We start from the raw sequence: 26,065 nt of genomic DNA on the forward strand, positions 1-26,065 counted from the left end.
CGGACATAGTCAGCGGTAGCTCAATTTCGGCACTGGAAACTTCTGGAAATATGTTACGTCATACGTAAACACTGAAATCATATTTGCCAAACTCATGAATTATTACGTCACATTACTTAGATTAACAAAAACTAGCTAGGAGGAAAGTGGTTGTTCTATGGAGAGGTGAAGTTGAGTTGGATCGCAGAAAAGGAGTTTGAAGGTTCCCAGTTTGTATGTGTGTGTTTTTTAGTTGGGCGTATTTTTTTTCATTCATTCAAACAAAGTTACCTCGTTCTTTCTTCACATTGTTTTCTGAAACCACATTGCAATAAAAGTACAGGAATCCAACCACTTTATGAATCTGATCAACGTCCCTTACTAATCCCGTCTTCCACACTCAACTGCGGCAAACCAACAATGCTTAAAAACACATCGTACAACAAACATGGCGATTACGGTTTCGATGTCGCACTGCTTCGCCGACGAGACGTCATCACTGGCGCTTCTGACGTCATCGAGCCTGCGTTCTGGCACTCACTGGTGCTTCCGGTTATTGGTTGCGTCACATGCGTGCAAAACTTTTGAAGAAATCCTAAATTCCGGACTTCGCTTTGGGAAATTCCGGAGGTTTAGAAATTTCCAGGTTAAAGCCCTCCTTCAGGCTGATAGTAATTACAATTCATGCCAAACCAACCATTCACGACAAATGTTTGTAGCTAAAGGTAATATTAACAAAAAGGGTGGTGGACGAAAACATAAATTCTTATGCATGATGGTAAAAGAAAGGCATAGATAAAAATATTACACAGTATCAAGTCAATGATAAAGTCAAACTAACAAAAGTATCAAAAATCACAGTTTGCGACTGAAAAGGTAAAAACTTATAAAATTTAATTAAAATTGTTCACAGTAAATATTTCCTTTCGGAAATTCAATTCAGCAAAAAAAATTGTTCTGTGTCCTTGGACGACATCATGATTTAAGACGTCATACTTTACTTCTTTGACGTCACAATTCTATTAGCAGGAGAAATGGATCTTGATCGAAACGATTTGCGTGGATTTCTGCACAAAATATTTTGATGAAATTAGAAGAAAAGAGTGATTGCAAAACTTTCCCACCTGTTCTTATGAGGCCTGTTTGCTGTGGAGCAAGCTGTTTGAGGTCGGGAAGTCCCTAAAGTGAAAATCAGTCAATACAAGTCAGTGGTTCCCAACAATATTGTGGTGATTCGCTCCTTTGATAAAATTACGTCTGCGAGCCCACATTAAAAAAACTTCCCACAGTTCCATCAATTGTGCTGTCTCGTAAATTGGAAACTAGAAACTTTTCGCAGCTCTTGTAGTTACTACACTCAGTTTAGAGATCACTTCTATAAACAGAAAACTGTATTACTTTTATTGGTGTTAGCGATGGGAAGTCCAATCGTTGCTTGTCGTTTGAATTCCGCCACAAATTCATCGGAAATGCGACCATCTTCCCCCAAATTCACAGTGAGATTTGAATAAACTCCTTCTGTTGCCCTGCAAGCTCCCATCAACTCCCGACTCGCTGTTCGGTTGAACGACAAATAACCTGTCAAGTACCAAGTGGGAGATTTAACCAAACGTACATGTAAAGGACCAAAGTAGGGTGTTAATGTACAAAATATCGAAAGTTGAGGCTTATTTATCAACGAGCAGAGAAATACATAAACAGGTAATAATCACTGCTCCAAGTAAACACGAAACCCACCCAAAGCCTGCGCGGCCGACTGCCGAAGCAGCTTATCACTCGAATTAAGTTTCTCCAGCAGTTTAGGAACAGCTTCACATGTCACAATGGCATCGGGCACCCCAGCTCTGGTGTGTGCCAGGGACGCGAGGTAATCCGCTGAAACAGAAAACGCTGTAAATACTTTGCAACAGCAACTAAACTTCCACACGTCACACCTGCCATCACCACAACCTCGTCTCTGACGTCATCAAGGGCATTCACGAGCAATATGACGCCTCTAGCGGACGCCTCCACAAGTGGTAGGCTTGTGACGACACGAGCCAGAACTACAAGCTGCAAATATTACGGATTCGTTACAAAGTGCATCAACATCACCGTCAACTTCAACAACATACCTGAAAAGCTGCGCCTGTCACGTGACCAGGGTCATTGCAGCGAAACAAATCCTCAAACGTTGTGAGATTCAAGCCACCCAAGCGTGAAATTCGTTGTTGTTGTTGGAGACGATTAAATGCGAACACAGCAAGTGCTGAGGCTGCTTGAAACTTTACTGACTGAAAACAACTGCATATTACCACAAACAACCGAACAAAATTATAATGACGCACCAGGTTGGCGGAGTTGAGTATTTCCAAAATAATTTCGAATCCGAATCCATCCAGGTCATTCAACTTCTCCTCATTCTCCTGGCATCCGCTCACCAAACAAGCCAAGCAGTGCAGCAGACGAACCTGACAATAGACACTGTGTCATTGTGACGTCACACATCTTGATGTTGACGTGTTACCTGCATCGTCTCATCACGTGACGTCCTCCAGACCCGGTTGAGCAACAGCTCTATGGCGCCCTCTTCGGCAATGAGAAGTTGTGTTTGTTTGTTGTTAATGTGAGCGACGCCTGAACCAGTGTGAAGTTAGTTACACTGTAGGAGTTTAAGTACAATTGTCACGCACCAATGCACATGTTGTTTAAAGCGTCGAGGGTTGCCATGACGACCTTCCGAGTCGATCTTTCCAATCGCAACAGTCGGATGAGCGGAGGAATGGTGTTGTCACGTGACAAGCAACTTTGACTTGACGAACTTTTCCAGCTCCATGCTGCCACCGCCTGGCAACCTGTTTTTGGCAGCGGTTAGCATCACTATGACGTCACAGTGACTTTGGCTCACCGATCAACTGAAGCGTGTCGGACTTGCTGAGCAGCATGTCAATTATTTGGCTTGTCCCGATTCTTTCAGCTATGGCTCTCTGCTGCTCCGGGTGGTTGCCAGCCAACGACCACAGTGCGCATGCGCCACATTCCTTTACCTCATCCGACCAAATCTGCACAAATAGGTTTCATGACGTAAGCCAGGGGCGTGCAACTGTTTATCGCAGTGGGCCATAACCTACTGTTAAAATAATGCTGAGGGCCTGACAATAAAGCAACACATACAACAGTTTATTTAATAGCAAAGCGCACACAATCAAGGTACTCTTTGAGTGCTAACCTTTTTGTAGAATAAATCTCAATACATTTACTGCACCTATAAATCATGTTATTGAATCTTTGCTAGAAAGGCATACATGAAGAAAGCATTTTATAATGTATACTATGATGCAAAAGCGGGAATATGTCGTCACAGTGGTTAAAACTTTATCGCGGTGTGACGTGGCACAAAGTCAAAAATAACAGTGATGGTGTACAAATAGCGACATTCCATGCTCTAACAGTAAAAAGTATTCATAATTGATGGAGTATTTTGAAGTCTGCGCGGGCCACGAAAATAGATGCCGTGGGCCGGACACTGGTCCGCGGGCCGTATGTTGCACGCCCCTGACGTAAGCTGTCAATAATACGTGAAAACAGACGAATTCGGTTAATCGCATGCAAAAAAAAAGTTTTTTTATGGGAATAACCGGATTATGCGATAAAGCGGGTGGTGTATAAACAAGACACGTTGCCAACAGAAGTGCTCGTTTGTTCTTCTCTGGCTGAAAACTTATTAGGACACGTTTCAACGGTGACAGAGAATTCCTTTGCGACTTTATTGTAAACAGGCCGCAAGTATTTTATCCAGTGAGTCGAACCGTAACTGAACCCGAACCCGCGAACCGGTTTGAGCGGTTAATTTCATTAAACCCGAACCGAACCCTAACCGCTAATTACGATTTTCTAAAAACCCGAACCGGAGTTGAACCCCATATTTTGTTTGGCGTTGGACCCGAACACGAACCGAACTAGTAAAAAATGCAGTCTGTTTTATTTTTTGTAATTTTTTTCAAAACAGCGCATGGAAGAATACGCGAGATAACACTTATAGGGTGTGTCAAAAATAACAGTGCACGGGCAAAATTTTTTTGAAGTTTAATAAGGCCAGGTAGATGATGGGTAGAGTTAAATTGAAACGAATGAAAATTTAAACCGGTTGAAAAACCGCAAACCGGTTCGGACCGGATAATTTGCCCAAAACGGGACAAACCCCGAACCCGAAAATGAACATTTTTTTAAAACCTGAACCGAACCCGAAACCTTAAAAACAAAACAAAGCGAACCCGAACCGAACCTAAACCCATATGACAAGCGGTTCGACTCCCTGATTTTATCGTACAGGCTCCGTACAGGTTATGTTGGCTCATCAAGGGCTATTAGCGCGAAAATGCCAAAAAAATCTCGCCTTTAAACACTAAAGACGATTTTCATTTGAAACCTCTTCACTCGGTATAACGCGTTTTTAAACTTTGTCAGATTTTTTTTTGTTTCGTAGTTCTCTTTGTAGACACACAGTTAATTGGAGTAGACGATTATTCGGCTTGGCTGTATCAAAAAACCTGAAAAAGTCTGCAGAGCGATGCGGGGGCGCCCTCCAGTGACGCTTCCTGCTGTGAACTCTGGTTCCCTCTGGTGATGCATCCAACTGCAAGTGCCGCCTTCATTTGAGCCGGAATACAGTGACCGCGCAATATCGCCACCAGTGGCGGTAGAACTCCGATATTCACAAAGTCGTTCTATAAGAAGACAATCACATTATCGTACCAATTTATATCTGTAACAGACATTATTAACCGAAAAATGACGCAGTATGCCCGCCCAGGACTGTTTACCTGGTTCTCATTGTTTTCGTCACAAACGGCGGCTATTGCGTCAGCAGCGGCTGTCTGCAACGCATCGTCACGAACCGTGAGAAAATTGACAAGAAACCCGGAAGCTCCGCACTCCATAATCCTCCGCTGGATGTCGCCAGCACCGGACTTGTCCCCCCGACACAGGGAGGCAAGAGTGTTGATGACGTTCACCAAGACATCGACGACCTGATGTAGAAGTGGTATAAGCCGGGTCGCAAATCACTTACATGAAAGCAAGTTCAGAATTCGTGAACAAACAAGTCGGTCGAATGAACGAGCTCGCTTAGGATTATGCAAAAAAGAATCAAGCAGTCAATTTAACGACCGACTTCACCTTATATATGCTGCAGCTGCTAGACAATGCTGCAGCTGCTAGAGTTCAAAAATCGTAAATGTGTGGGCCGATGATTTAGGCCAGTGGTTCCCAACCGGGGAGGAATTCCTCCCTAGGGACGAATTTTATGAGTTCAGGGGAGGTATTTCAAAAAAACTGTAAAAAAATTAGATTACAAATGTTTCAGAATATTTTTGTATATACATTGATGTCCATTAAAATTTGTGTGCAGTTCACATTTGGAACCGCTTGTAAAGGATTCTGTAGCCTAATTGCACTGTCACGAACTGTGCCGCGTGTACAACTACTTTCAGAGCGCAAACAAGAGCAAATTTCGCATTGAGTTGTAATGTGAAATAAATTGATATTTTAAATTGCTATAATTTTTTTATGTTATATTTGTTTTTCTTCTTGTGGGGAGGAATGAATAGTTCGAAAATGGGCAAAGGGAGGAATGCAAAAAAGGTTGGGAACCACTGATTTAGGCAGTTTATAAGTACAACTTTTGGCCACAAGTATTTTCGATGCAAACTCATTTACTGACGAATCAAATCAACATAGACGTTGCAGCTGCTAGACCAGGGTTCTTCAACGGTGGCGATATCGCCCCCTAGTGAGGGGCGATTTGACTTCAAAAGGGGCGATTTCAACATTAATAATTGTTTAAACTGTGAGACTCAGCTAACTTTAACGTACAAGCAGATATAATTCGTCTTGCAAACAAACACCAGCTTAAACATGCTGTTATTTCAATACATTGTGTTTACTGGGGATTGTTTGTACTTTTTGTGATCTCGAAACTAAGGTTGGGCATAGGGTTTCTCTCCCGGGATCCCGGACAATTTTAGCAAAAAATTCTATCCCGGGATTTTTTCTTTGTCCCGGGATATCCCGGGACAAAAATTGAATGCGTTTTTAGTTGCACTCTTCAACCAGAGGTGCGACATCCACTGGGTTTCCGTGAATTAAAGTGTTCACCGAGGTTTCTTGCAACAATTCAAACAGGAATGATAAATAGTTCTGCTGTTGCGAACATTACAACAGTGTTAGAACCCACGTTATAGAACCCAGTTAGTCAAATTCGCGCTATAGGTCTCCAGTTGGTAAAAATCTGGCAATTTGTAAAATTCCAAGACGGCGTTGTGGTTATAGCGCCATCGACGTGTGTCACAAGGTTGTGGGTTCTAATCCTATCTCAGTAGCTGGAACCTGATGGGTTGAACTAAATTGGACTTACCAACTGACTAATTTGAAAACTGATTTCAACTTAAAAAAATATTCAATTAACTTAGAAAATAACAGGCTGCTCTACGGTGGCCTTCTGAACATATTACATTCATGCTTTTCCGGCCCACTAGAAATAAAAATGAAACAAACAAACTAATATTATAAATTTAACAAAAATCGAATAAAATCCCGGGATCCCGGGATTGAGGTTGTTTTTGTCCCGGAATCCCGGGATAAGCCAAAGTGGCAAATTTGAGAAACCCTAGTTGGGCATTTAATTAGACACAGGGGACACTTTATTGAGGCTATGTATGGTGACGGAGACGGGCCATACTTTTAATATACAACGGTAACGAGCTTTACCTCAAACTTGTTTCGCGTTCACACTTCCTATAGGTCTACAAGCGCTTCCCAAACTGTGAAGTATTTCATTTAGGATTCTCCTCTACCGAGTAATGCCCCATAAATTTCAACAAAAGGAGGCGATTGTTTGCGCATAATCGTAACATTGTTTTGTCTGTGATGTGACAAATCGTTGTAGGATGCGTTTGAAATGCTTGAAATGAACCTACAATTAAATTAGGTTTTAACTGTTAACCGAAGCTTTCGTGTTGCTAGGTAAATGTAACGCCAATATCTGCTCAAAAGGCAGAACTTTTACACAAATAACATCTCATAGCGTGAGCGATTTTGAGCCAGTGCCTTGGAAAGTGGGCGATTGAGCCAAAAAGGTTAAAGATCCCTGTGCTAGACGTTTAATCTAAGACTCAGTGGTCGCACTGGCGGCCGTTCAGAACCTGCGGCCAGCAATATAATAAATTTGTGCGCTGATGATATAAGCAGTCTATGGCCAAAACATTTCGACGCAAACTTACATCAACTTGCAGAAGTTCCACAAGGGGCCGGATACCACCGTAATCAGCGATGCGTGACGCGTTGTCGTCAACATGAGCGAGATCCGAGAGAACGACAGAAGAACGCGATTGGATCTCGCATCTCTCGTCATCCAAACCTCGGTGCTCCGGATCACCATCGTTGCTCGGTTTCAACAGAGAAATCAAAGCTGGACACAAAAGAACATGTTTCAAATTTCCTTCAAATTTTCCAAGGGGGTTGGGTGAATTCCCGGTAAATACTTGGTATTGCGCCAGCATTTGCAACTTCGACCCGCACAGAATCCTGTTCTGACATGAGACAAATAACGGAGCAGGCCAAGGAGCGGATCGGTGAACAATTCTCATCGTCCAAATCCCTGCCGAGTCCTGGAACGCAACAAAGCATTAACTGAGTGAGCAGAAGTTATCCACTAAACTTTGCTTAATGCAGAGCAAAAAGTTATAACGCTTAATATACTATGGTACCACAGCTAATGTGTAAGTTTTGGATTTAAATATGAAATAAGACGATTAAACAGTACAACCGTCGTGTGTCTGCAAAACTTTAAGGAAACATAAAACCGACCAGAATCAACCGACAGTGTCGCCGACTTCGGTCTTCTTTTCGAACTTTGGAGCAGCTTAACGAGATGAGGGACAGCCCCGGAGTCGAGAAGAGGTTTCCAGTATTTGGGTGAACGATCGAGCAAAACTTCCAAACACCGAAGTGACGCGTCCTGCTTTGTCACGTGACGACCAGCCAACATTTCTGTCAACAAAGACTTTTTTTGGCTGAGCCACGCCCATGCGCAGACTGTACCTACCAACAAGACATATCCACACATCGTGGCTTCCAGTGCGCCCGATTAAGTACTCGATGACGTCAGTGTGGTAGTTTAAAGCAGCGCGCTGTATCGGCCCGTCATTGTTGACGTCACAAGCAGTCATTGTTGCGCCACACTTGAGGAGAAACTTGAGTGTTTCAATAGCACCATTGGAGGCAGCAACGAGCAGGGGGGTCGCATTGTCTCTATGTAGCATAACGATAAATTGTGACGGGAAAAAAATGTGGCAACGACTGCATTTGATGGAGATTAGTGTGTTATCGTTTGTGTCATTTTAATTGCTGCAGAAAGAATTAAAACAAGTTAATTATGCGCTGTGATGACGTGATTGCTTTGTTAGTGACGATTGGAGCATGAATACGAGTGAAGTGAAAATACCTTCAGTTACAACTCGACGAATTTTCACTGAAAACACAAAAACAATATCCAGGTAACGTTCGCGCAAATAACAAATTAATCCACACAACCCACCCCCCAGTTGCTGGCATTTCCAGTAAATTCGGGTGACGTCGCAGTAGTGACCTCACAATAGCCGTGTGACCTGCTGCGCATGCGTGGTGGATCGCTGAATGATTGCGGGCATCGCTCACCATTGGGTTCACTTTGCTCGCTAGGAGCGCTGTTACACACTCGAGGGCGCCACATCTGGCAGCAAAGTGCAGGGGGGTCGCGCCTGTCATAAAATTTGAAGGTTTCAAAACAAAATCACTTTCTGCTTAAAACGCAGTCAATAAAACATTATACAACTCGGCCAAAACACAAATCTACATGAACAACAACAAAGATGACGTTGAATGACAACAAGCATGTTATTACGTCACACAAGCGGGTTAGTTCCATTCATAAAAAAGCTCACCGGTCCTTTCAACAAACAAATCGTCATCAGATAAATCGAAACCTGCCATTTCTGGGTTCAACATAAAATCGCTTCAGAAAAATGGCGACGATATTCAAAATTTGTAACATAGTTCTAGCTTAAAAAACAAATACTTTACAACTGTGTTTTTAATTTATGCCATTACCCTGATGAAGGTGTCTTGTTTGGGAGATCAAAACGTCGGCATATTACAATAAAAAACTGCTGGAATAACTAAAAATTTTGTTGATACATTTTGCCTAGCGGCAACAGTTTAATCGCTCTTCTACCCGTTTTAAATTTGACCTTGTATTGACAATAAGGACAATAGCCAGGAAACACATAGTATGTAACGGCTTTAAAAGTTTTGTCAAGTTTTGCTTATAGACGAAAAGCAGCTGATTAAAACAAATAATACAAAGTGTTCACTCACGTGTAGAGCGCGGGTTAATCTCGGTTCGTCTGACGTTTAAGTTCGGTTTCTGCCCCAACAAAATACTCAGGATCATCTGCCGGTTGTGAATGCAAGCGTGGTGAAGTAGAGTCATCCCCTACACACAAACAACAATGTGATCCCTCCACACAAACAATGTCATCCCCTGCGCACAAACAACAACGCCATCCCCTACACACAAACAACAACATCATCCCCTACACACCAACAACAACGTCATCCCCTGCACACAAACAACAACGTCATCCCCTGCACACAAACAATGTCATCTCCTACAGACAAACAACAATGTCATCCCCTACACACAAACAACAACGCCATCCCCTACACACAAACAACGTCATCCCCTACACACAAACAACAACGTCATCCCCTACACACAAACAACGTCATCCCCTGCGCACAAACAACAACGTCATCCCCTGCACACAAACAACAACGTCATCCCCTGCACACAAACAACAACGTAATCCCCTGCACACAAACAATGTCATCCCCTGCACACAAACAACAACGTCATCCCCTGCACACAAACAACAATGTCATCGCCTACACACAAACAATGTCATCCCCTACGCACAAACAACAACGTCATCCCTGCACACAAACAACAATGTCATCCCCTCCACGCAAACAATGTCATCCCCTACACACAAACAACAACGTCATCCCCTGCACACAAACAACAACGTCATCCCCTGCACACAAACAACAACGCCATCCCCTACACAGAAACAACAATGTCATCCCTACACACAAACAACAATGTCATCCCCTACACAGAAACAACAATGTCATCCCCTACACACAAACAACAATGTCATCCCCTGCACACAAACAACAATGTCAACCCTACACACAAACAACAATGTCATTCCCTACACACAAACAACAATGTCATCCCAACACACAAACAACAATGTTATCCCTACACACAAACAACAATGTCATTCCCTACACACAAACAACAAAGTCATCCCCTACACACAAACAACAATGTCATCCCCTACACACAAACAACAAAGTCATCCCCTACACACAAACAACAATGTCATCCCCTACACACAAACAACAACGTCATCCCCTACACACAAACAACAACGTCATCCCCTGCATAGAAACGTCATCCCCTACACACAAACAACAATGTCATCCCCTACACACAAACAACAACGTCATCCCCTGCACACAAACAACGTCATCCCCTACACACAAACAACAATGTCATCCCCTACACACAAACAACAACGTCATCCCCTGCACACAAACAATGTCATCCCCTACACACAAACAACAACGTCAACATCTACACCAGGGATGCCCAACTCGTACACGCTGCCGTGCCAAGATCACAACCTCTTGCGGTTCTATTCAAATTAATTCTCGGACCTCGGTTTGCAAACCGCTGCATTAGGTTTGTTTAGCTAAGGGGCCCTCGCGCATTATTTCCAAATTTATCCTGCCCATTGTAATAGAAATTTAGTGAACTTAATTAGGTTCACGTACTAAGATGCAGGTCATAATTAGAGGTCGTTTGTTGCAACTGTGACGATTATTGGACCATTTTAACTACGTGACAAACCTTAGTATAAGGCTTGTGAATGTTTGTCAGAGACCTCACGTGGCAATTTCAAAAACGTCGGGTGCTACATTTGGCACGCGTACCACGTGCTGAACACCCATGCCCTACACACAAACAACAGCGCCATTTCCTACACACAAACAACAGCGTCAACATTCTACACAAAAACAACAACGTCACCATCAAACCTGCACATCTGGAGAAAATAAACTCGAGCTTGCAGTTTTCCGCATGAGGGCGATAAAGGGGGCTACAAGTCCGCGACGGCATGAGAGTTTGAGACTTCCTTCCACACTCTGCAAATAATAGATAAGACCTATAAGATTATTGTGCTATAACTTCCAACTAGAATATTTGAATATTGTGTGTCAGACAGAGTTAAGATGAACATAAATTTATAACTGGGATCAGTCCCGAAGCGTTAATACAGACCAGCGACCATCATAGGCTAGAACAATTTAGCAGCGGTGGGATTCGAACCCACATCTGTAGCATTTCCTGAACTCGCGCTCTGCCAACTGAACTACACAGGTCAGACAAAGCGCTTTCATTAACAACCAGAAACATTGTGTGGCATTTCTTGATAGATTTAACGCGTCTGTGTCTAACTACAGTTTTTCTGCAAGCACTTTTCGACAAGAGACTGTAACCAATGTTACAACAACAATGAAATAGGCTACCAACTGCCATGAAGCTCGCATAATCGATCTTTTACGCCAGCATAAATTATTTGTTGACTTTCTATTCACTTTCTTTGAATAATAGAGCCACACTAGTCTAAAAGAGCAACCGAGATGCTTCTGCGCCTCCTCATTTAAATACTTTACCTGCGCCTCCTCATTTAAATACTTCACTTGCGCTGTATCCTTCAATGCTTCACCTAGCACGTTTACTTCAAAAGTAAAGTGATGTATCTGACGATAATATTCGATTGCAGCTGCTCATGCCTTTGTCACATTTGGTTTGATTATAACAGTAGTTTATAATTGGTAAACGTGTGAAAGCCACCTGCACTTAAATAGTCATCGCAGATGGAGATTGATGAACAAGAACAAGAAGTAGCAGTTTTTTACCAGCAGATACTAAAATTTACTCCTTGTGTCCAGAACTCTTACTTAAAACCACAACTCAGTTACTTTTTAGTATTAATAACGTAGATATAACTCGCGCGCATCTGTGCTAACCTTGTTGTTCAAAGCTTGGCGGAACCCAAAGACTCTTTTCATCATTTCGTCGAGTTGTTGATCGTTCATTGGCAGCTTTCTCGGTCTGTAGGAGCTTAGTAGCTGGTATCTTGCATGAAGCCAGGCTGGGATGGGCGGGGTTGCTGGGTAATAAGTGGTGAGAGGGATACGGATCACGTGGTACATACTCCCATCTGCAACAACAAGTACTTCCTATGTAACATGGCACAGCACGAAAAGATGTGCGACGGAAAGTTAATGCGTTGTGTAATGTGATGTCTTGCGCCACAAGCAAAAAAATATTCTGCATTGATTAAATAATTAACCTGCCATACGCAGATATTTTAAACGCAATGTGCATTTTTCTGATCATAAACATAACTGCCAGAAAACTTGTGTATATAGAATACATCTTAGTGCAGACGTTTCAACAATCTCTGTTGTCATCATCAGTGCAGGTGTTCTACAGCTCGATTAACAACCTACACTGACAACAGTAATTGTTGAAATGTCTGCATGGTGTATTCTATATACACCAGTTCCTTGGCACTTATGTTTATGATTAAATATGATTAAATACTCATCAAGTCCGTGTATAGTGTTCCTAAGTGTTTTTTTTTCTTATCTTATGTTTGTTAAGTTCGCAACACAGAGTACTGCTTGTACCGAGCGATGTTGAGGGGACGGAATACTCCTGTCGCGGTCGGTTGGTCAGGAGATCCGCTAGATGTCGCCCTGCCTCAACCGCAACATGGCTAGACCAATCGTCATCGGACAACGTCTGTAATCAAATAAGTAGTGTTGAACCGAATAAGAATTTACAACAAAACTGACCAAACCAAAACACTAGGGATGGGCCGAGCCGAGCCAGAACCCGAGTACTCGGTACCGAGCAACGTTGTTTTTAATGCTCGGTGCTCGGCCGAGCAGCACAAACTGACCCGAGCGTTAAATTTGCATATCCATGCCCTGCTAACATACGTAACTAGTGTTCTAGAGGGTGTTTATGAACAAAAACGAATGATTTTATAAATGCACTAGATGGTGGAAAAACGCGTACTTTATGAGCATGTACAGCTTAATGAAACACCGCCGGTGACGTAAGGGGCATTGTAGAGCTAAAACTTAAAAGGGGGATTTTTTGTGACGTCATAATGCACCGAGGCGAGCACCGAGCATTAAAGTAAGATGCTCGTGCTCGACCAAACAGAACATTTGCAGTTTTGGCACATCCCTACAAAACACCTCATTGATGTTTTGAAACGGAACGCATGCTTACATGTGAAACTTCACAATAACTTTTATACATACCGTACTTATTCGATTGTAAGAAGCGTCTTTTTTACATTACCGTTTGTGCAGCTTACATTCGATGGCGGCTTATAATTTAATATTACATTTCCACACCGCGGCTTTGTTGTTTGCAAATTTTTTTGGCATTCTTTACACGTCAATATACGTTCTGCTGGGTAGAACTATTTGTGTGACCAGCAATTGTTGTAAAATAGATGTACTATGTAGCAATACAAAAGAAATGTTACAGAACAATATTACCTATCATCACAATCGAGTAAATACGGTAAGCAGCACATAGTTATTATTTGTAGATAACCTTGCTTCACTCAACGTCACAACGCTTACCTCAATGTCATCTGTGTCAAGGTCAAACTGAATTTCCCCGTGAGCTGATGCAAGATGACATCGCTCTCCTGTTTGGTCAAGCGTGAAGGTTTCGCATGGTTGAGCACCTTTTGGACCAATCGCGAAGGGCGGAATTTCGGATTCAGTTCGTAATACGTCACCTGCATGACGTCATACAACAGTGTTAGACTCGTTGTAAACCAGGGGTCGGCAACCGTTATAAGCGACGCGTGCCAATTTACTTGTTATTCCAAAGTTTTAATGACCTCGTGTGCCAACGTTTTTCTAAATAATAGTGGTTCGTGCCAGCAGATATCAATAATAAAGAGAAAGCAGAGCGTTTTGTGCATGTAAGGCTGAATTTTAAGGCAATTGTTACTTCAATAAAAAAACACAAATCGGTTGGCGTGCCATGAAAAACCACCTCGCGTGGCAATCTTGGAACGCGTGCCAAGTTGTGTGGCTATGATCCCCACGCGAAATAAACTCATCTCTCTTACTCTTAATTATTCGTGACCTGATAGCGGGGTGAGCAATCCTCCCAAATCAGGGATTTTCATCAACCGACGCCTTAGCGCCACCAAGAGGGCGGACAGAGAGGTGATAAATTGCAGAAGTTTCAGATTCCTCTGCGTCACCGGGTCGCGTTCAATCGCTGCACGAATCAGTCCAACCTGACAACATTTAAACCACAGCTTCCTTGATATTTAGAGCACTAAAGGTTTTCATTGCAACAAGAAACTTTTAGAATGAGCTTCTGTTTTAAAACTCAATGTGAGAGCCAGTGGGAAACTAGGAATGCGGCTTTTATTTTAGAAACTTTTGCCTTTGTTTGAAAGCAGTGGCGAAATATGGATTATATTTCGAAACGATTGTTACGACGCAAGTAAAAACGTTTAACACGTGAATTTCATTGCGATATTACGCTTTAAAATTTTTTTTTTATGCATAAAATCATAGTAGTTGGCAGATTTGTGCGTTTGTTTATTTAAATCGAAATTTTGCAGACAAACTTTTACTAGGGTTCCTCGAAACAATTAAATGACGAACAGTTTAAGATCGACTCTATTGCATCACAATTACTATAATCACCTGCGATTAATCCAGTGGTTCTCAAACTTTTTACCCGCGACCCAAATCTGAGTTTTATGAACACCTCACGACCCAAACCTTAAAAAATTTCTGATATGCATGAAATAGAAAGAGACACAGACAACCATTTGTAGTACACAGTTCTATGAAACAAGGAGTGGTGATTACAAACAAATGGTTTATATATTTAACTGTTGAGTTGAGTTTATTTCGCTTGGTGAAAGAAAACATAGAGATACAATAGCACTAAAACAATCACCAAGCCGGAGATAGCTGCGCAACATTAAAACGTTATTAAGCGCAAAACAGTAAAGGGCACAATTGGTGGATGATACCAAAACGCGCTGCAGCTACACCGTATTATAAAGCGTTATGGGACCGCGGCTCACAAGAAAGTGAGGTTGGCGCAGTGATGGTAAACACGACTGGGAAGGGAACGTTGGTGGGACCAGTCGAAGGGGCCCTATTAACTAACTACCCGTGTTAGGGAAAGAGGTTGTGCTGCTCAATAACGAGACGTACTGCAATTTCGAGGCCACGTCGTCGCCGCATAGTAGTCTGACCATGTAAAAATGGCTGCAGGCTGAACGAGCTCTTCAAACGAGCTTGATTCATTCGACAACACTGCATAACACAGCACACATTGCGGCTTTACAGCACCATGATCATTGATAGAAGTGAATCCCAAATCTAATACTTACTCATTCTTGAACGCTGACTATTACATCTCAACGTTCAGTTTCGCATCATTACCTTGTCCTATTATTTCTCGTGCTAGCACGTTACAATCGCCATGTGCGTAACAGTAAAGTTGGAATTACCATACGACATTACCATTCTACCAGCAGACAAAGGTAATAGTACCGTTATTTTGGACCGCAAGGTTTATGAAGACAAAATTCACGAGCTTTTGCATGATTCAAGCACGTACAAGAAACTGCCACGTGACCCGACCCGAAGAACGGAACAAGTTCTTAACAAGTTTGTTGGTGTTTTGCACAAGGAGAAAAAATGCATTTCAGATGCGATGTTCCATCACTTGCACAGCACAGATGGTTCTGCTCTTATATGGATTGCCGAAAGTCCACAAGAAGAATGTACCTCTTCGTCCAATCGTGTCGTTCATCGGAAGCCCCACTTACAACCTAGCCAAATATCTGGCTCGACTTTTAGCGCCGCTGATCGGAAACACGGAATTTACCGTCAGAAATTCTGCAGAGTTTGTAAAAGCTTTGAATGCGCAACAATCATTGAGTGAAGACGAAACGTTGGTTTCATTTGATGTTACTTCATTGTTTACCAACGTACCAATCGACCTAGCATTGGAAATAACCAAGTCACGGTTACTCGATGATTACAGCTTTAAAGACAGGACCACATGGACACATGAAGACATACATAGGGGTCTTGAGATTTGCTTGCAACAAACTTACTTCAGATTCAAAGGTTCCTTTTACAAACAAATGTATGGCACGGCCATGGGCTCTCCTGTGTCAGTGGCCGTTGCCAACATGGTCATGGAGTCTGTGGAGGAACGTGCCTTGCAAACTTTTGCCAAACCACCACGATTTTGGCGACGATATGTAGATGATACATTCTGTATCATTCATAAACACCAGGTAACAGAGTTTCTGCGACATTTAAACAATGTGCAACGAGGAATTGCGTTCACTATGGAATTGGAAAGCAAGAACCGGCTTCCTTTTCTAGATGTGGAAATTTTGAAATGGTAGACTTTCCAGCGTGTGTATCACAAGCCGACCAGTACCATGCGCTATTTACACTTGACATCCCATCATCCTTTGTACCAGAAAAGGGCTGTTGTCAAAGCACTCAAATACCAGGCCAGACGCTTGACGACAGACCCAGCATTGCTTCAGGCGGAGTTGTACAGGGTAAATGAGGCCCTGCGGTTCCTTCGTCACCTCACCCTACATACCAGGGTTAACAGATATAATCCGTCGTATGTTGACCGATTTTGGTGTATCGGTTGGGGTCAAACCAGCAAACACCCTACGTCAGATGCTGTCGCACCCAAAAGACCCTCTAGATCAGTGGTTCTTAACCTTTTTTCCTTGCTGCACCCCTTTCAAATCACCAACCAATTTTCGCACCCCCTTTCGAATCACCAACCAATTTTCGCTCTCCCTTCTGTAATTGCTTAAATAGAATAGACCTAACCAACCTTAATGTTTCAGCATCCCCGCACCCCCTAGGAACAGTTCTCGCACCCCTTGGGGGTGCGTGCACCCCTGGTTAAGAACCCCTGCTCTAGATGCTACTGCAACTAGGGGTGTGGTGTATGCTATACCGTGCGGGGAGTGTGACGAAATATACATCGGTGAGACTGGTAGAAGTCTAAATACGCGTCGGAAGGAGCACGAAAAGGATGTGTGCAAGAATGATGCGAAGAAATCAGCGTTGGTAAACCATGCAACGACTCACCACCACAGCATTAATTTTTCTGCTGCTCAGGTGTTGGTGAATGAAACTGATTACCACAAGCGAAGTTTCCTAGAGTCATGGAACATCCATTCACGCGCCAACACAATGAACGTTAAAACAGATGTTCTAATGCCGATAAATTATCGGTCGCTTTTACACCACTGAGCTTGTTTTATCGCTACGGTGGTGCGAGTTTGCAGCCGCGCGACCTTGTTATCGCTGTTTTACATATGTGTGTTTTGCATTTTGTCGCTTTAAAAAGGAAGTTGTCCTGCAGGTTATGTCATTATCCTGATGAAGGCGTCTTGTATAGGACGTCGAAACGTCGATTGTTTACAATAAAACTGCTGGATGAGCAATACTTGGTCATACATTATGCCTGGCAGCAATAGCTTATTTCAGTAAAGTTGGAAGGCTATTGTCTGTTTGTGGTAATGATTGGTTCATTTTACTGTACAACGTGGTCGAGTGAGGTGACTTTATTACTGCATTAAGTAAATTCGCTTGTGTTTACTTAATTCAGTAATAGTTCGTTTGGGCAGAATTGAATTACCGTAGCGCGACCCATATTTGGGTCGCGACCCATCTTTGAGAACCACTGGTTTATTCAATGACCGGGAAAATAAATATTCTTGTAAATTTACACTTCGATTTAGAAACCCCTGTTTAAACACAAACACGCCATTACATTGGTTTTACGTCACTTACGTGATGACGTAATCGTCGGCGCAAACGTTGCAGCGACATCGGGTGGATGTGATCGTGATCAGGAAGCGTGACGGCGGAAGATATGTCGCATGTCGCGTGTAGCGCAAGTACGTTCGCGATAGGAGACACACATACACGCGACATGTGCACAGACAAAACACATTTTACAAATTCTGAAAGTAGAAAAATAAACTTACATTTTAACAAGCTACAGCACATGTGGTAAATTTACACTAATTTAGTTTTTTTCCAATGCCTTTTAAGTTGGAATCTATTTTTTTAAATACCAGCTTGTTTTCGACATTTTTGGGGGTTTTACCAGCCGAACGTCACATGATCACACTGATTAAATAGAGGTTTAATACCCGAGTAGGTGTTGAAGAACCGATTTTCTTTCTCGGCCGAACACTCATCAGGATCAACTTTCTTCAAACTTTCGTACAAATCAACAAACGTTGGATCTGATGTCACATATTCCTGACCTATGAACAAAAAAAGTTTTTACGTGACATTTACATTTTAACAACAGTACAGCGCCACCTACCTGCGGCTGTAAACTCGGAAATAGGATTTTTATGTTTGCTGTATTCCCCTGTCGCTGTGTTGACGTCCAACAAAGCTCTCCATCTTTCCGACAACTTGCTTCGTTTCTTGGTGGGAACGCTGACTCCGTGCCAAAACGATTTCATCGCGTAATCCACAGCAACTAAGATTTGACCTTCACAAAAATAATGTAGTTATAAAATAATAAAATATATCAAAATTATGTAAATAATGTAATGTATTTCTATGGCGCACATTACCCATGTGATTAATTACACATTGTGACATGATAATCACTCGGTTTAAAATAGCTCAACAATAAGTAAAACAGAGGAATAAGAGTTTTTTTGTAACAAATAATGTAGACAGAGACAATTTGCAGTAATGAACAAACATCTGCAGCCGTTTTTCGGTTCTGTGGAACTAATGTGGTGTTTTGTAGTATTATGTACCTTGTTTATGTCCAGTATCGAAACTTATACAACACAACGTTGATAAATACGGCGGCAAGGAATTTTACCTGGAACTCCACATGTTTTGTGTAGCTTTGCTTAGCCTGTGTTCTGCAATCTAATGTTACTAGCCAAAAAAAGCGCCACTAAATAATGTTTAGGCTCTACCACACCGAATACTACCGCGCGCGCGTCACATTGTGATGGCGCGGCGGCGCTGGTGCAAAACAAGCGCCACTCAAAAGCGCCAAGCATTTCGTTTGTCGCAACTTCGCCAGTTTGGATGCATTCAAAGTTAAAGTAAGGTTTTATTAGGCAATAATAATACAAGGTGTGTCAGTTTGGAAGGACTCAACTTCCATTAAGAGTACAGACAAAACACAAAAAGCCGTATTGTTTTGTTATTTTTGGGCAATATTCTGAAGGTTTTTCCAAACACTGCAATGTTATTCTTACAGCTGTTAAATGCTATTCTTAGAGGAAAAATAAATTTGGATGGCCGAAAAAGAAGCCAGTTTAATATTCAGTTGCAGTATTGATAAGTTAATGAGGTCAATTAAGGGACTGGAATGTCCTTTATGTTACGACCGAACTTTTCCTCGCCGCATTCACCTTCAAAACCACATGACCAACGTTCACTTTAAATATCGGTTCAAAATTCAAGTCAAGAAACAAACAGGTAGGGAATGTATTTTCACAACAACAAACCCCCGAATTAACTTTCTACAAATGTGCATTTCAGCATATGTTCTGCCCTGCCGTAAAGACTGCTTTCAAAGAAAAAGTAGTTTTGAGGCTACTCGAAGCCATTTTCATTGTCCAAATTGTGAAAAAACCTTCGGACGAAGCCAGTCCTTCAAGGGCCATTTGGAAGGTAGGATTTTACAGAATAATAATTTAAATGTGATAAAAAAACAATTGTTTCAACTTTGTCTTTTGCAGGAAAATGTCACCGACAAAGACGTAAAGGTAAGTTTTATTAAAAGGTAAATTTTATACAAACCAAAAATCATGTAAAAAATCTTTGTGATTCAACTGGTAGATTTTACTAAACTTCTTTTCAAACATTTTAAACAAAATACACTTCTTCTTGACAATAAAAAGTTCTAATAAACAAGCGTTTCGTCCACAAGGTTACATATTTAACAACCAATTTGTGATTCAACTGTTGTGATGCAAACAAAATACTAATTAAGGTTCTACAACAAATTTGCCGAGTCTAAAACAAGTTTTAAAGCTTTCTATTTACTGTTTGTTTGTATCCAGTGACCCAACCATATATATTCCTAACAACCATAAACACTGGGTTTGATATTTTTCAGGCATGTCAGCGTGGCAACGGAGAAAAGCTCAAATTAAGTCAAATGCTGAAAAAGAGTTAAATGAAACCAACAATAATTCCGAAACATCTAACACTTCGGCTACAAATGTGAAATCAGACAAACCAGAAAAGCAAAACCAAAACAATGAGGATTTAAACGAGAGTTGCAACGTACAAATGAAAATTTTACAAGTTCTCGAAGACTTGCTGCAGGTTGAAAAACAAAGACTAGATATTGAGAAACAAAAATTACATTTAAGCAAATTGCAAGCATCATACCAATTTTTCCAGTCATAACTTGCTTTACATATGTGAGTGTTGTGTTTGGCTTTTGTTCTTTTTTATTTGTAAGAAAATATTTTTGAAAGTTTATTACTTACCGACTCTTGTATCTTTGTACACAACTGGAATCTGACAGGTTGAACTCCGGTCAAAATTTGGTTCCAAACATAATGAGGGCATCTGATTCCCACCGTATATTCCGTTAGTTAACTCTCGCACAATCTTAAACAAAAGAACATGTTACAGAAGTCTACAGTGGAAGACTTAGCACTAATGTCACAACACACACAAGCAAACACTTGTTTCTATTCTTGTTTTTACTGCCACATTTGTTTGTAGTTACTTCATTACATTTCACAAAAATTTCATGGTTTATTTTTTCACATTAAAAGTTTATTTATCACCTGGTGTAGTTCTCTGTATTCCAAATCAGGCATGTTAGAGTCTTTCGGAAAAAGCAAAGTGATTTGTGGGTCCTGGTTTAAAGTTAGGTTGGAAATAAGTCCACATGGTAAAGTCGTGTTTCCTCTGCAAAAACACACAATCAATTGATGTGTTGACAATATATTACACTACAACTAAAAAACTGTGCTTTTACAGAAATCGTCCTGAACCAACGGATTTAATCATAGTAAACTGAAGCTCTGTCAAAACACAGATTGATTTAGGTGCACTGAAAGCTTCAGTTTACTATAATATAACCATGTTACAGTGCTGAATACTTGAACAAATCTTATCCTAAGCAAAAAGTAAAACAGCTTACAGAAAGTAGGGACACTCTAGGACTGGGTAAATAGTGGTTAAAATATTGTAAAAGCAGATTTATTTTGTAAAATTACACTGCGGATGAGAGAAATGTAAATTTACCGGAAATCCGGTGACAATACCCAGCTAGCTGTACTTTGTGCTATCAGCTCACGAAGTTCCTCCTTCTTAAAGCTGTCATAATACGACAATGCATCCCTGTGTGGCCCGCTGTCATCTGACGGTGTCTGTATGGCAAGTTTGTGTCAGGATTATTACAGCAAACAAAATTACGGAAAATTTACCGATTGTCGAGGAGTTAGTGACGAAATGCTTGATCTCCCAGTTGCTAAACCTGCTGTGGCTGGACGAGGTGTTGATCCAGCTCTGCAAAAGTAAGTTGCACATGTTTACAACAGCAATAATAAATATCACATTTTTTTTGTGATTTAAAACAGGGCTTCTATATGCATGTATACCATTTATCGGGACAATAACATAATAATGCATGATGTTTTGCGACCCCAAAATTTTATTCTGTTTTTTGAGAAGCTTTGATCCCAATTTTTAGAAGCTCTGATCTTAAATGCTACAATACATATCAGTTATTTGCATATGTTTACAATGGCAATAATAAATTTACATTCAAATTCTATGTGTAGTCATAAATTGCTGTAATCCACATTATAAAATGGTTGTAACATACACAACAAGCCAATTCTTTTAGTTGGTTCAAATAATAGAATATATATTTCGCCTATGTGGCATCATCAGTTTACCGTACATTGGTTTTACTGTATTATGATTAAAAAGGCAAACAGTGATTGTCAGTTTAAGCCAGGGGTGGGCAAACTACGGCCCGCGGGCCGCATGCGGCCCGGCAAAGGAGTTCATGCGGCCCGCCAAATGTTAGTAAGTTTTAAGAGAATGTTAGTAACGCTGAATAGTATTATGAGCACAGTCGCAGAGTTTTAAAAAGTACCGGAGGTGCGAATTGCTGATACCTATACCATATGCAGTATCTGCACCCGTACCATACTTACTTTGGAACCAAACACAGATACTTTTTACTTGCTTTACCTTGTTGTTTTTGCCACGTTATTTTGCAAATTGTCACTTGACACAATTTCTTCATTCGATAAAGGAAAATAAAAGTAAAAGCGATTCACGTTTTCAATTACAGCCCACTTCGCACTGTTGACGCCAAAACTTTGTTCACATTGGATCAAGTTTAGGTCGTTGCAATACTTTACAAACGGACATTAAACAAGGCTTTAGAATCGTTAACACAGACCCGCACAACACCTAAAAATGGATACTAAAAGTGGCTTACTTTGTTTCATGTTGGCGCAAGAATTTATCAACAAAAATACATGGTGTAGCCTGTGTTGCAACAAATGCTTGTTTATTTTGAAACAATTGCAATTGTGGCGTTTCAATCAATGTTTGTCCAATAATTTCAGTGACAACAAACGTATTTGCACATAGCTGAAAATATACTCCGTTAATATTTTGGGCAAAATCAGGGTTGTACAACCTGCGGCCGCGGAGACGAGTTTGTGCGGCTGTGACCATGTATGTTAAAATACACGTGCTGGCGGCGGTGACGTAACTAAAATTATTTTGCCAAATATTTTGATTTTGAAACTGCTAAAAACAGATTTCGTGAGACTGGAAAAAAGATTACCAGCCTAGTAACTATATGCGCCAGGCTTTTTATCCGCTTATTGTGTGCAAACAATGCGAAAGAACAGGTACCGCAATCGTCACAATACAGATTATGACATCATAAACAGTTAGCTCCGTTTAGCTAAACTTATGCGTCAAGTAAGAAATTTTAATCTGAGCATTTTAGGCGGCTTTAAATGGCATATATATATAGGATATAAACCTAATTCTTTACACCAGTTATTTTAAAACAAAAAAACAAAAACAAGCAAGCAATTGGCAGCCGTTGGTGAAATACTATGCGGCCCTCTGAGATTAAGAACTTTTGAATGCGGCCCTTGCACTGAAAAGTTTGCCCACCCCTGGTTTAAGCCATGTTGTTTATGGTTTTTATATATTACTAAAGTTATATTTTTTAATCAAGACAATTGTAATTATGTTGTTGAATTACATTGATTAAAGATTTTGTTATTGATGGGCATGATACAATAGAATATCCCACAGTTATACATGATACAATAGAATATCCCACAGTTATACATGATACAATAAAATATCCCACAGCTTACTGGTTTACATAATTTTTTAAAACAGTCATTCATACCTCTGTTCTCCATTTGCAGGTGTTGATGGCAAATTTAAACTTGTGTCAATATTACTTCTATTGTCCTGCACACCAGCTGCACTTTGTGGTCGCAATGAAGACATTTTACATTCTTGCACAAGTATTAAATTGAAACAAAATGAATTAAAAAATAATCTGAAAAAAGAATTGAAGCCAATATAGATATATTTATGATAAAATTTATAAAATTACATATCTTGTATAAATTTAAGAACACTAAACTCAGACTTGAGTAATTTATTTTTCATAAACATAACTGTCAAAGAACTGGTGTATATAGAATACATCTTGTGTGAATTTAGTTTTAGAAATACTTTTACTTTTCTCACATGTCAGTAGACAATTTAACTGGTTGTTTAAGATAATATACTGCCCTAAAACATAACACACAATCTTCAGCAGATACTGCAACCATCAACATTTTGTGCTGTCACTTAAATCTTATGTGTTCGTCTCTAATTTAATTCCATAACTTCAGTATAATATGTCCGCTATTGTTTGCTGATTAGTCAATCGCGACCGGGTTCACGACAAACGGCTTCCCAGACGTAATCCTGCCACTTAATATCTGCTGTGTTTGACAGAAACACCCGTGAGAGTCGAAAAGAACAGACGAGCCATTGTTTAATTTCTTTTGTCCAAAATTCTGGTTTACCCCGCAACATCGAACAAGCAATCATTTCTCTATAAATACGACACACAACAGTGTTGCTTGGTAATTTTTTGGTATTGTGTGGAAAACTACAAATACGGTTTGTTGTATGCAAGTTTATGGAAGGCGTATATCTATTAGAGCAGGGCTTCTCAAACTGTGGGTCGCAAACATCAACAGTAAAATCGAACGAACGTAGCGTCCCTAGTCGCTCTGAGAAACCGACGCGAAATTATTCATGCGTATCGCAGTGCCTTGACTCCCGCAAAACATATTTTATCGAAACGTTTGACAGATTTCGGTATAAACGTATCGTTTTACGCAGTGATGGAATTCAGCCGGCTCGCAACGGTTCTACAGAACCGTCGCACAAAGTTTTATAAGATCAGCGAACCGGTTAGCATTACTGGTTACTGTAAATGACTTTTTGTAACAGAACGGGCTGAAAAATATGACTTTTGTGATAAAACCGACTGACAAAAAATTTGAATCCCACCACTGATTTTACGCAAACATAAACGAATTCTGCTTTTGACCACTGTGTTTAAGTCTTTTACAACTGCAAATATGCTTGTAGTTGGTTTCCTAAACTCTGCTCAATAAATATAAGTGCAAAGAAAAATTATTAAAACAACTGTTTATTCTGTATTTGACACAGTAACCACTATAAAATAAATTGCATAGTTTCACTACGAGTTACAATTATCTGATTTATTAGTTTCCCACTCCCATAATGACAGTTTGTGATCATAAAAAGAACAGGAGGCTAATAAAAATCCCACCGACTTTGCATTGCTGTAACACCAATCAACACCGTATGCAAGGGAATCATGTTCATTATATTCCACTATTGCAGAGGGTTCACCGGAACAATCAATTATAACAAATCCATTATGCATGCAAGCTGCTGCAAGGTGATTTCTATCCCAGGGAGACCATTTTACCCTCCACACTCCTCCCCCAACATGAACTTCTGACACAGGTGTCTTGCCAATTTTCCTCGTGTCCCAAAGTCGAATATTTTCATCGTAACTTCCTGTGGCCAGAATATTATCTCTATTCCGATTGCACTGTATGCTGCAAACCCCCATGTCATGAGCTCGGTTGGTAAAAGTGGGAGAGTTGGTTGTAATCCGTAAATCGTAACCCCGAAACAAACAGTCGTCTCCACCAGTGTATATTTGGTGTGGATGCCAGTAATCGAATGCTGTGATCCAAGCCTCGAAACCATGAGGCTTCCATTTGTGTTTCAGTTCAAGTTTTGAGTTGGTTAATTCAAACACACAAACATGTCCCGATGAGTAGCTGACCGCGATATGAGTTGATATCACATTCTCCTTGTAATGTGACCAGTCTAATGCCAAAGCAATTGAGTCTTCATGTGCAGATGCAAACTGGCATAAACCCATGGAATCCAATTTGAGTTCATACAAATTCAATGAACCATCTGCATCAGCGGTTCCCAACACTGTAGTTTCTTCAGACATCAAACAATGATTCCACTTCATGTCCAGTATACCTGGGCAGTCATTACCCCAAACTTCATCAAGTCCCAGTTCATCGTTAAGCTGATAAAGCCGAATCTTGCCCAACCTTCTGCCTTCAGTCTCATTCAGCTGATAAGTTCCTCCCACCAACAGATGTTGGTTTCCATCAACCGGACACCATTCCACGCTGTCTGCATATAATTCAGTGTCCAACACAGCATGTTTAACAACTTTACTCATTATGTT

At 40.9% G+C, this 26,065-nt stretch overlaps 3 protein-coding genes across 5 annotated transcripts; 1 reads left to right on the top strand and 2 right to left on the bottom strand.

Annotated features, from left to right (window-relative positions):
• Nucleotides 1-317: 317 nt before the first annotated feature.
• On the bottom strand, nucleotides 318-23,811 carry LOC145227558 (ankyrin and armadillo repeat-containing protein-like). Of its 3 annotated transcripts, XM_080092410.1 has the most exons (32): nucleotides 23,660-23,811; nucleotides 21,693-21,774; nucleotides 21,511-21,635; nucleotides 21,048-21,171; nucleotides 20,742-20,865; nucleotides 18,590-18,763; nucleotides 18,411-18,527; nucleotides 18,046-18,218; nucleotides 14,318-14,474; nucleotides 13,801-13,961; nucleotides 12,826-12,940; nucleotides 12,160-12,353; nucleotides 11,164-11,271; nucleotides 9,373-9,490; nucleotides 8,940-8,990; nucleotides 8,555-8,756; nucleotides 8,063-8,268; nucleotides 7,825-8,007; nucleotides 7,500-7,625; nucleotides 7,239-7,426; nucleotides 4,782-4,988; nucleotides 4,509-4,685; nucleotides 2,867-3,020; nucleotides 2,652-2,813; nucleotides 2,486-2,595; nucleotides 2,307-2,429; nucleotides 2,094-2,252; nucleotides 1,914-2,031; nucleotides 1,717-1,854; nucleotides 1,378-1,557; nucleotides 1,104-1,158; nucleotides 318-1,046 (listed from the first exon to the last, which is right to left on the bottom strand). In XM_080092410.1, exons 1-32 carry the CDS (start codon nucleotides 23,761-23,763, stop codon nucleotides 977-979), a joined length of 4,485 nt encoding a protein of 1,494 aa, XP_079948536.1. In that variant the 5' UTR covers nucleotides 23,764-23,811; the 3' UTR covers nucleotides 318-976. The 3 variants fall into 3 exon arrangements, with proteins under 3 accessions (XP_079948536.1, XP_079948539.1, XP_079948537.1); XM_080092413.1 differs by lacking the exon at nucleotides 11,164-11,271; XM_080092411.1 differs by lacking the exon at nucleotides 8,940-8,990.
• LOC145227561 (uncharacterized) lies at nucleotides 19,489-21,051 on the top strand. Its single transcript, XM_080092416.1, has 4 exons — nucleotides 19,489-19,719; nucleotides 19,783-19,914; nucleotides 19,983-20,009; nucleotides 20,363-21,051. Exons 1-4 carry the CDS (start codon nucleotides 19,536-19,538, stop codon nucleotides 20,656-20,658), a joined length of 639 nt encoding a protein of 212 aa, XP_079948542.1. The 5' UTR covers nucleotides 19,489-19,535; the 3' UTR covers nucleotides 20,659-21,051.
• A 1,143-nt stretch (nucleotides 23,812-24,954) lies between the features above and the next one.
• On the bottom strand, nucleotides 24,955-26,059 carry LOC145229793 (diphthine methyltransferase-like). Its single transcript, XM_080095119.1, has one exon. It carries the CDS (start codon nucleotides 26,057-26,059, stop codon nucleotides 25,022-25,024), a length of 1,038 nt encoding a protein of 345 aa, XP_079951245.1. The 3' UTR covers nucleotides 24,955-25,021.
• Between the last annotated feature and the right edge of the window lie 6 nt (nucleotides 26,060-26,065).

The sequence above is a fragment of the Phallusia mammillata genome, chromosome 5 (assembly GCF_965637545.1).
Source record: "Phallusia mammillata chromosome 5, kaPhaMamm4.hap1.1, whole genome shotgun sequence".
Taxonomy (NCBI): domain Eukaryota; kingdom Metazoa; phylum Chordata; class Ascidiacea; order Phlebobranchia; family Ascidiidae; genus Phallusia; species Phallusia mammillata.

What these genes read in the sequence shown, in the direction of transcription:
- LOC145227558 (XM_080092410.1), bottom strand. Translation starts at nt 23,763, where the DNA reads ATGTCTTCATTGCGACCACAAAGTGCAGCTGGTGTGCAGGACAATAGA. An exon ending in TGTGTGGATATGTCTTGTTG is followed by an intron (nt 8,008 to 8,062) that starts GTAGGTACAGTC and finishes CTTTGTTGACAG; the next exon opens with AAATGTTGGCTGGTCGTCAC. An exon ending in TACTCAACTCCGCCAACCTG is followed by an intron (nt 2,253 to 2,306) that starts GTGCGTCATTAT and finishes AGTTGTTTTCAG; the next exon opens with TCAGTAAAGTTTCAAGCAGC.
- LOC145227561 (XM_080092416.1), top strand. Translation starts at nt 19,536, where the DNA reads ATGGCCGAAAAAGAAGCCAGTTTAATATTCAGTTGCAGTATTGATAAG. An exon ending in CTTCAAGGGCCATTTGGAAG is followed by an intron (nt 19,915 to 19,982) that starts GTAGGATTTTAC and finishes TGTCTTTTGCAG; the next exon opens with GAAAATGTCACCGACAAAGA. An exon ending in TCACCGACAAAGACGTAAAG is followed by an intron (nt 20,010 to 20,362) that starts GTAAGTTTTATT and finishes GATATTTTTCAG; the next exon opens with GCATGTCAGCGTGGCAACGG.
- LOC145229793 (XM_080095119.1), bottom strand. Translation starts at nt 26,059, where the DNA reads ATGAGTAAAGTTGTTAAACATGCTGTGTTGGACACTGAATTATATGCA.